Here is a 10,086-nt window from a genome sequence, read left to right as displayed (position 1 = left end):
GTGAGTATAATTAAATGTTTCTTAATTAAGAATTTTAGAGAGGCGCCAAGTTCTCAAGTTCCTACTCAGTTTATCAGCAAGTATGTATTGATTTACTTGTGGTTGTTAGCCTTTGCATTATTTTAATACTTGCTAACCTGTGGGTAAACTCTCAAGTCATTTTTGTTTAGGAGGCTTTTCAGTTTTATGATTTCTCATAATAAATTCTCTTAAGTGATACTTATATTGTATTTTGCTCCTAATGGCTTAGTTTTCCAGTATTTTCTAGTATTTCTTATTCTATATCAATGTCAGAGTAAAATGGGATGAAAGATGTATTTTGAGTTAACAAGTGATTAAAAAAAAAAAAAAAAAAAAAAAAAAAAAACAAGCAGGAGGAAGCTCCAAGTGGAGGTAGCAGCTGTGATGGGATTTGGTAGTCGGAGTCCAAGTGAGGTACATCTTTTTAAATTATGAGCATGGTTGGGCACGGTGGCTCATGCCTGTAACCCCAGCACTTTGGGAAGCTGAGGCAGGCAGATCACCTCGGGTCAGGAGTTCAAGAGCAGCCTGGCCAACTTGGTGAAACTTTGTCTCTATCAAAAATATTTTTAAAAATTAGGTGGGCATGGTGGCAGGCACCTGTAGTCCCAGATACTTGGGAGGCTGAGGCAGGAGAATCGCTTGAACTCAGGAGGCAGACGTTGCAGTGAACCAAAATTGTGCCATTGCACTCTAGCCTGGGTGACAGTGGAAAACTTTGTCTCAAAAAAATAAAATAAAATAAAAATAAATTATGGGCATTTTAGATTTTCCGTCTATAAAGAAAGGAGGTGGAACAATGTGGTATCTCAGGTCCCTACCAGTTCTAAAACTCAGTTATTCTAGTTCAAGAGTACAGGCAAAACTATGGATGGCTTTTTGTTTGCACAATTTTTATGAACGTTTTCACTGGCTTTAATATCTGTGTCCAGAATAATGTGAAGGGTGAGACTTTCACCAATACTCAACTGATCTCCTGCTTCTCTTCGTGTCCAGTATTTTCCACTTTTCAAAATTCTGTATCATCTACTAGTACTATAAGAAAAGGGACCAGAGTACAGTATCTGGATTCACTGTTCATAAGTGACATTAAGAAGTAAACTCGAGTTGATCCTTTGAATTATGTGTTTTATGTCAAGTGGTCCTCTCTCTATTCGCCTGGCAATTAAGAGTTGGTTACTTAAAATTAATCTGGAAGTAATACAATCTTCAATTCACAAAACCATTTTCTTTGCCTTTGAGTAGCAATGCAGCTTGCCTACCACAAGAGGGCACTGCAGGTGATTGCATGAAGGAAACAGTTTCTGCAAAAAGAAATGACGTTGATGACGCTGGTTTCCAGCTTAGAGAGCATTTTCACATGCATGTATGACGGTCTCGGCGGTTCTCTGTGTTGGATAAAGCATGCATAATTGCTCCCATTTTATAGATGGAGAAACTAATGCTAGAAAGGCTTAAAGATGATTTGCATAGAGTTGCACAGCTGGTAAATGCCATCCAGTGCTTGAATCCAAATCTCTTGCCGCTATACTACCACCCTGCCCATAAATGGTACATGATCATCATCCGAGTGACTTCCTAAAGCTAGGAAACGTCTGTTCTATGGGGAAAATTCTCAAATGTTTTCATCTAACACAGCATCTTGTGAAAGCTTTCAAGACTTAGGTTTTCTTCTGTTCCCTAAGACGGGAAAGGCTGGGAATTTGTCTCATAAGTGCCACCATGCACAGCCATCATTGCAATCTCAGTTGTTTTGAGCTAGATTACATAGAGGGTCTTAAATAGTAAGAAGGTAAGGAGGAGAAAGAGAGAGGTGAAAGTGAAGGAGAAATTAGGACCCAGATGTACATAATCCAAATGACCACTTCCTCAGTTTCCATGGTGAACCTGGAAATTCCCCATGGACTCGCAGAACTCCAGCTCCTTAAGTAGTTTCAAAGGAGATAGCAGAAAACAGTAAAGGCAGAAGCAAGGCTAAATCAGAACCAGAACAAAGCACCCCGTTATTGTACACCCAGGTGAAGATTTTTCTAAACTCTGAAATTCTAAGACTTAACACTGGGTGGCCTGCAAGCAGTCAGACAAGTGGTCACTTTGCTGGAAGACTTACATACCGAATTTATTCTATTGGCATTTTGCCACTTTTTTTTCTAGTTAAGGTGGTTCTGTCAGGTAATTAATTTTAAGCGTTTTTATTATTTATTTGTTGTAGGAAAAAAAAAAAAAAAGGCTCCAGTAGCAATCTGTGGTTATACCAGTTGCCTGATGATTCATGATTCACATCTAAAGCCAGAGTTGGTGTAATCAATACGTGAAAAGTAGGTGCTGCCTAATTGCCTTTCTAAATCAGTAAAATAATTAAAGCCTTTATAGTCTGGCCAATTAATGTATTGCACATCTGTATGGTCGGCTTAATAGGGAAAATGCTTGAGGAAGATAAAATCACAAGACCAAAAGCAACTAATAGCAGAAAAAAATATATAGTTGATTAATTGTCCAGAGACCAAACATTTAGTAAATCCTCCGAGTTTGTATAGTTCTGATTTAGTCAGCATTCCCATTGTAAAGTGCCAGTGTTATAATTTTTCATTCATCATTTTCTTAGATTCCAATGTAAGTGTCATTGTTGTGTTTAGTGAAAGAATACAAATATTTATTTTAACATTCTTTAAACAGATTCTTAGTGGAGGGTAGAGTTTTCTAATGCTCTGCAGCTGGGTTCGAGGCTTTAAAATTGGTTGTCGTCTGCACACTAAGATCTCTGCAAGTTCTCAGCTGCAGAGAGCAAAATCCCACTTGACAAGAAGTCTCTAGATATGGATTTATGCAATAGGATGTAATGTTTACTTTGGACCTGCTATGATCTACCTGGGAAATTTTCCCTATTATACATTTATTAAAAAGTTCTAAATATATATTTGCACAATTTTTTCTTATGGAAACATCTGTAAGGAATTATTAACTTATTCATTTCCACATGGAATTTTTTTTTTTTTTAAGAGAGAGAAAGACAGCAATTGTGTAAGCAAACCAGAGGAAAACGATGAACATAATATATTTAGAATTCACACTCTGAATTCCACTTGGATTTTCTTTCATTCTCATCTTGGTGCAGATAGATAACATTAATTGTTATTCTAACTGGAATTCAGAATTCACATCTCATTCTGATTTCCTTAAACAGTTTTAGAATTTCATCAGTCTTTTTTAGCAAAACCTGTCATAGGAGGAGTTGAGTATTGGCCTTTTTCCTTCTTTTTCTTTCTGGTTAGCCTGCATTGAACCTTTGGCCTTACCCCAAGTGTATGGGTGGTATATGTTTTTAAATTGATATATCAATGTTGACTTTTTGTTGTCACAGTTTCTGTTCATGCTCCCTTCAAACCTTTCATTTATTTGTTTCTGAACCTTGGATATCTCATAAAAATGTCACCATTGTGGTTGAACATTAAGCACCTTCCCATTTTGCTCTGGGCCGTTGAAATAAATTTGGACCAGGTGCTCTGTTCATAATGGAGCCCCTTGAAGTGCTCTGATAATGAGCCGTGAGCGGAAGCTGTCAGCCTTCAGCTGGCTTGAAGAATGCAATTAGAGCAGTTTTAATACTGCAGAGGGACCCCATCCAATCAAGGCCATTTGAGTGAAACCAAGTCTAGAATCCTAAACATGTTCTTTTAAGCATGTCAGCTTTGTCTCTGCACTGAGAATGGGGAGAAGGCATTCATGTACAATGGATTCATTTTATGTCCAAGAGAAAAAAAAAATGCTCTGAATACCAGTAGTAGTTCCCTATCTCTTATCTCTCCCATTATATGTCATTATGACCTTATTTATGATCTGATGTCACTGTGGTCAAGATAAGCCAATGTTAAATTAAGTTTCAAAGGAATCAAGGATTTAGCAAGCCCATTTCTAGAAATCCACCCTAGAAATAATGCACAGCCTTTTTTTCTTTTAATAGCAAAATACTGGATTCACGTAAATATCCTTTAATACGGGAATGCTTAAGTAAAGTATATTCACTGTAGGAAACACTACGCAGCCATTAAAAAGAAAAATCCGTCTGTTTTTATGTTGTTGAGTAAAGCAGGTCACTTATAGAACAGTTTGTACAGCATGATGTGTCTTTCAGGGAAAACCAACCAATTACAATATACATTTATAGGTAGAGAGAGAAGGTTGGGAATAAAGCATACCAAATTGTTTACGGTAAAAATCAGGAAAAGTGGAGATGGAGGGAGGTAAAGCTTTTTTACTCTCCGTAGATGTATATTTTTAAATTATTTTCTCATATTTGCTTGATAAATAATTTTTATATTCTAGGGGTAGTTTAGCTCACTTTCAGGCAAACGCCCTGTTGTAAGTAAACCGATGAGCTTCTGTGGCCCAGGAGGAGTGGAGAGAAGCTTCTGGTATTACCAGGGATGCTGGGGCGTAGTAGTGATGAGGGGTTATCCCTGAAGGAGAACTTTACATTCTTCATTTTGGAAAATCCTTCCAACAACCCAACAAGGTAGTTGCTGTTACACTTTGTTTATAGCCAGGGATGCACAAGTTTGGAGAAATGTGTTGATTTGTCTGGTCACAAATTTGCAGTGAGTGTTGTAAAGCTTTGAACCCCCGTCAACTTGTCTCCAGCGACATGCCCATAACCTCCTGCCTTTTGCCTGCTTGGTTTCTGAGGACAGTTCTTTAAAAGAAGATTTGATTCCCTGGGTCGTGTGTCCTTTCCCTCCTTATTTCTTTCAAGAAAATGAGAGCACAATTGAGGAGTAGTTGTTATTGTTGTTAATGGCTGACATTTTTTTATAAATGCTTGGACTAGGCATTAAGAAGCCTCATTCTGTGCTCATGGGATTCACCGTGGATTCTCCAGTGAGTGGAAGTCTTTGTCCTAAAATGAGGCAAAGACTAGTGGAAGTCTTAATCCAGTGTATAATAATGTCAGTTCAATTTCATTTGAAATACAATTTAAAAATAAATAATTTCACACAGACAAGCCAGGGTTATCTTCATTAAGGAGAAATATTATGCAAAATTTAAAGATCAGAATAATTATGAAAGTATTTTTATAAACTCCTTTATAAACTTACTCCTGCTAAGTAGTAGCTTACTCAAAGAGCTCATTTCTTCTAACGTATTTATTAAACCACAAATCTTTTTGATTTCATAAAAATAAGCTGATTTCATTAACAAAAGATATGACTATATGTGTGTATGTACACATAAGTGCATACAGATATGTATTTCTCTTTCTTATTTTTAAAAGCTCTCCGGAATTTTTTGTTTGCCATATCTTCTTCAGCTTGAATTCCTGCTTCAGATGGTGGGATATGGCTTTCCTGTGGCTTTTTAAAGTGTTGTGTGTAATATTAAAATCTCATTTCAAGTGCCCTCTCTATTCCATGACTCAAACTTTGGAATTATTTCTGTGAAAAAAAAAAAATTACTAAATTTAGCCACAAGTTCGCCTTTTCCAGTGACCTTAACTAACATTTCATGACCCTTCTTTTGACATTGTGACACTGACTTTTTAACTTATGTGGGGCAAAGTAATTACTTGGGACAAATAATGTAAACATCCTTGCCCAGAGGCCTGGAAAAGTAGGAACACATAGGTAGACATGAGGCCCTTTGAAAATGTTGAAATGACCCCTGTGCAGTACTGGGTTAGCTAATTTTATTTAAAAAAAAACATAAGAAAGCGATAGAATACATGGAAGGGAAAAAGCCTCACCTCTGATTTTTTTTTTTAACTAAGTAAACTCTTTTTTTAAGCATATAGTTTTAAATAATTGAAATTACTTAGCATTTAGGTTCCTTTTTCTTACACAATTTCTTTCTGATTATGATTATTTGGTTTTATGTTTTGCTTCTTATCAACTCCTTTGACCATGTAATCGTGAGAGTAGCACTGGCTCTTCTCTCCCTTTGTTGCAAAGAAAAATTCACAAATCCAGGGGCTTCTGCATGTAGAAGGTGAGTGTCTTTGAAAGTGGCCACAACACAGTGGTTTTTCTTCCTGCGGTTGCCAGCCAGCACACCCCAGGCAGGGGCAGTAATGTAGATGTGACGTAAACAGGCATGTTTCCTGTGATGAGGCGTGAGGGCTCCTTATTCTTCCAAAGAGAGTATGTCTCAGTGGTTGTAAGTATACCTCGTCAAATTGTCCCCCAGGAGAATACTTTAGGCCAAATCATTAAGAGACTCAGCCTAACAAACTACTTTGATTTAAGGTGAAAATAAAACAAAATGAAAAGATTTGAGTCCAGAGAGTCAGGATGGGAGTCATGTGGTCCTGGCTTTGATTTTCGGTCCTTGGGTGTTCCCTTGCCTGAGAGAAAGGGAGGGGAGGCAGCCTGAAGTTGTCATACTCCAGGGCAAATCTGAGGACTGACCTTCCCTCTCAGAAGACAAACTGCGGTTTTCAAAGAGCCCTGCACATAACAGCATGGATGGGTGGGCGGGCTGGGTGGGAAGTCCAGAGACCAGGTCTCCAGCCGGGCCCTGGCATGACTAGGTCTGCTAATACAAGCACTGTGTAACCTATCTAGATCTAGATATTAGTTGCTCATTTTAAAACCTAGGGGATTAGAGAGGGTCCTCTCCAACTCAGATGAAGGAAATCTAGAAGGCAGTAGTGTTGCCTTTTGTGTGAAAGGAAGATTGTGAGTCACACATTGCCTGCTGCTAACACCTACTGATAGTGCTAATTATAAAAGTCATATATTTTCATACCGAGGCAAGGCTGGAGTTTCCTTTGCTGAGGTAGGGGAGGAGGGGAACAAGGTGAGAGAGGTTGTCTTTGTACTTTTTTTAAATACAATTTTTTTTTAGTTATTCACAAAATGTCCTCACAGTTTCGGTTTTTAAAAACTATCCAGAGGAAAATCTGAAAGGTGTGTATGCAAGTGTATATAAACTAATTTTCTAAAAATTAAATGTACACGCATATGACTTTAAAAATTTAAAGGATACAAAGAAAGGTAAACTCATCCTTCCCTGATCCTCTAACCCCATCCCAACTTTTGAAACAACTGTTAAGTGTTTGTCTTTCTTCTAAAATGTTAACCATACATGTTTTGGGTGGTGGAAGGGAGCTGAATTATGGATGATTTCAATTTTTTTCTTTTTATTTATCTTTTCTAATTTTTATAATTACTTCTGGTCTTTTTAAGTTTTATCCAAGAATTTGTACGTCTGGAGATATTTATCTCAAAAGTGAAGCTGTGCCAGTTTACATTAAAGGCCTGACTTTGGGAATTGTTTTATGCTATTTAAGCATGAAGTTGCATATAGTCATATCCATAAGTAAATGTGGTAACAATTATTGTAAATGAACTTTATTCTTCAGCTTGAACAGATTATATTCTGTAGTGGGCTCATTTTGTTAATTGCATTAATTATTTATTACATACCGCCATTTCGCACACTTCAGTGGGTTGTGGGAAGTTGATTATAGCAGTTTGTTTCAAGTCAGTTTTACACCCTGGTTGACAAAATCATCACACTTTCTCACTGAAATGAAAGAGCTGGAATAATGCTTGGGGCAATTATAACAGATGCAAGGTTAAGGTGCAAACTGTGTGTGAAGCCCAGCCGCCATATCTTTAATGAGATCCAATTTATGCAAGCAATATATACCGTGTTTTCTTCATTCATCTTCTCAGAAATTCTTCATTTTAGTAGATTTTAGAACGGAAGACATGTTTGATTCAGACACATCTCCCCGACCATGATGCTAAACTTAAAACGTCATGAATTTCTTCTTTAACATTTTCTGTGTTCTGACAAGAAAACAAAAGTTAAAATCAGCTCTTTTGTATTGTTAGTAGTTTTATTCCATGTTTTTGGAATAAAAGATGCCAAGAACTTGTTAAATATGGAATCACTTGGAACAGCGCGATCTCTCCTGAACCCAAGCAGTAATAATGCAAATCGAAAGCAGCTTCCTCCTCCGCAAATTTGCACTTTTTCCAATCACAGATGTGTCCTTCCATGTTGCCGGTCGGTCTTTGTAAATGAAGCATATTTTTGTCATCACCTCCAAACCCTTTAATCAGCTGTAAGTGCCGTCACTGGCTAGAAGGTCCGTCCTTGGGTCTGTATGTGGGTGGCAAATGGTAAGTGAAAGGTTTCACTGAAATCTTGGCAGATTAGGAGCTGGGTTAAAAATACTTTTATGGGACGTACTGACTTTTGTGTATTAATATATTTATTGAAAAACCAAAATCTTTCCAAGTGATTCTATGAGGAAGGAAGGAAATAAGAGTTGAATCATAAAAGTTTGAAAGGAAGATTAAAGATTTTTTGAGGGCAGTCGAGGCAGGGTTTTCAGAAGAATTTGAATTTAGCCACTAAACTGTAGACACCTGCTAGTGTTAGAGTTGACAGAGGTGTATCTGTTGAGGGCATTGTATTAGATATTCGTCCTGGTGCATAAAAGTGGAGAAGAAATATGCTGTGATGAGCCCTATTCATAATGTTATGAACGCAGGTCTTGCCTGTGACTTAGAACGGCCTCTTTTGGCATCAGACCTCCCTGCACACTGGCTTCTGGCTGCACCTAGTTGGATCTTTGAATCACACCGCATTGCTTGCTGACCTGTAGTATTTCATTACACAAAGGGATTCTGGCTCTCCAGAGCCGAGTCCCTTTTAGACAGCTGCCTTCACCATGTAGGAATACTGTTTACCTTGCCTTCACCTGGTAACCAGTTCTAGGTAAGATGCTCGCTGGTCGTGGCCCTGTTCCCATGAAGGTATTCTCAGCTTTTGTTTCAGTCAATCAAATTTATTGAGTGTCTGCTCTGTGTGTGCAGTATGCGAGTGCTGGGGCTAGAAAGATGAATAAAACCACAGCCTGTGCCCTCGAGGAGCTCACACTTTTATGGGGGATTTTGGATGACCTTAATGCTTCAGGACTTAGTAAGAAATAAGCCCGAGTACTTGCGAAATTTTAAGCTTTGCTGGTGAATGTCATGAAGAGAATTCGTACCTTCCTCTTGCCTTCACACTCTGCCTCTGGCCCTCTGTGCTGTTCAAATGCCCGTCTTCCTGTGCTACCTCCTCTACCCTGGACCACTGCGGGGCTTGGAGGGAGCTTGTTCTAAAGTCTAAGAAGAGCTAGATGATTTGTGAAACTTGCTTCAGACAGCTGCCACTGACAGCCTGCCCGGAGCCGGACGTGGGGCGGGATCATGCCGGGATTTCTGTGACTGGATGGTGGAAAATTTTGCAAAAACATCTGTTCTATTTGGAGGGTCCAAATATTTTCAAAAACATTTGCTTAGCCAAAGCTCATATTTCACAAAACCTTTGCAAATATCTCGAAGCTTTTCTTCTTTTCCATATGGACATGGAAGCAAAGGAGAGGAAAATGTGGCCACATGTATGTTTTCGACGTCTTATTTCCAAGTGTTTGGCTTTTTCAGGCATGAAAACCAATCAGATCACTTTCATGAGGTATGCGGTGCCTCTAGACTGTTCTCTTTCTTTTGGATAGATACATGAAGTCTTGAAGAAAGAAAAATTTCTCTGAACACAATGGGAGAGATTACAGTAATGATATCAAGCTGTAGTTTTAATTGCTTGAAAATAAACGAAGAAAAAGGCAACACAGCTGTTTGAGAATGAGGACCAATCATGGGCAGAGCAGCAAAAAAAACTCCCCTTTCCTGGGATGACTGCCAGGGCTCAGCTCTCCACATCTGAAGACATTTTACAAAGTGCACTGTGCCGTGAGCAAGGAGAGAAAGGCATCCAGAGAAGGCGTGGGAGGACCTGAGTGAGGAGCCGGGCTCTGGCTTCCTCCCAGGCTGTGGGCCTCAAGGTCAGGGGAGTAGGAGCTCATGGCCAGACAGACAGGGGTGATGGGGACGTCTTAGGGAACAGTGTGAGTTTGTTCAAACTTGAGGGCATGAGTTTTTGAGAAAACTGCTCAATGCTCAGCACGTGAATGCTGCAGACCAAGCATGGAGCTGCACCCAGCACCTCCAGGAGAAAAAAGTGCTCCAAACTGTAAAGCTAAAGGCCTCTGCACAGGCGTTTAACTTGATTGCCTGC

General features: G+C 38.9%; 1 protein-coding gene across 3 annotated transcripts in view; it reads left to right on the top strand.

The window, feature by feature from the left end:
* JAZF1 (JAZF zinc finger 1) overlaps positions 1 to 10,086 on the top strand; it is a 349,651-nt gene that overhangs the window by 105,164 nt on the left and 234,401 nt on the right. The window contains exon 1 of one of the 3 annotated variants that reach the window (XM_074379649.1): positions 7 to 8,144. The exons of the other annotated variants lie outside the window; for them this stretch is intronic. Coding sequence (XP_074235750.1) covers positions 8,129 to 8,144 — 16 coding nt within the window. The 5' untranslated portion in view covers positions 7 to 8,128. Of the gene's footprint in view, positions 1 to 6; positions 8,145 to 10,086 lie in introns of those variants that run through there. 3 annotated transcript variants of the gene reach the window in all.

Source organism: Saimiri boliviensis, chromosome 10 (genome assembly GCF_048565385.1).
Source record: "Saimiri boliviensis isolate mSaiBol1 chromosome 10, mSaiBol1.pri, whole genome shotgun sequence".
NCBI lineage: Eukaryota > Metazoa > Chordata > Mammalia > Primates > Cebidae > Saimiri > Saimiri boliviensis.
This window is presented reverse-complemented; position numbering and strand designations above follow the sequence as displayed.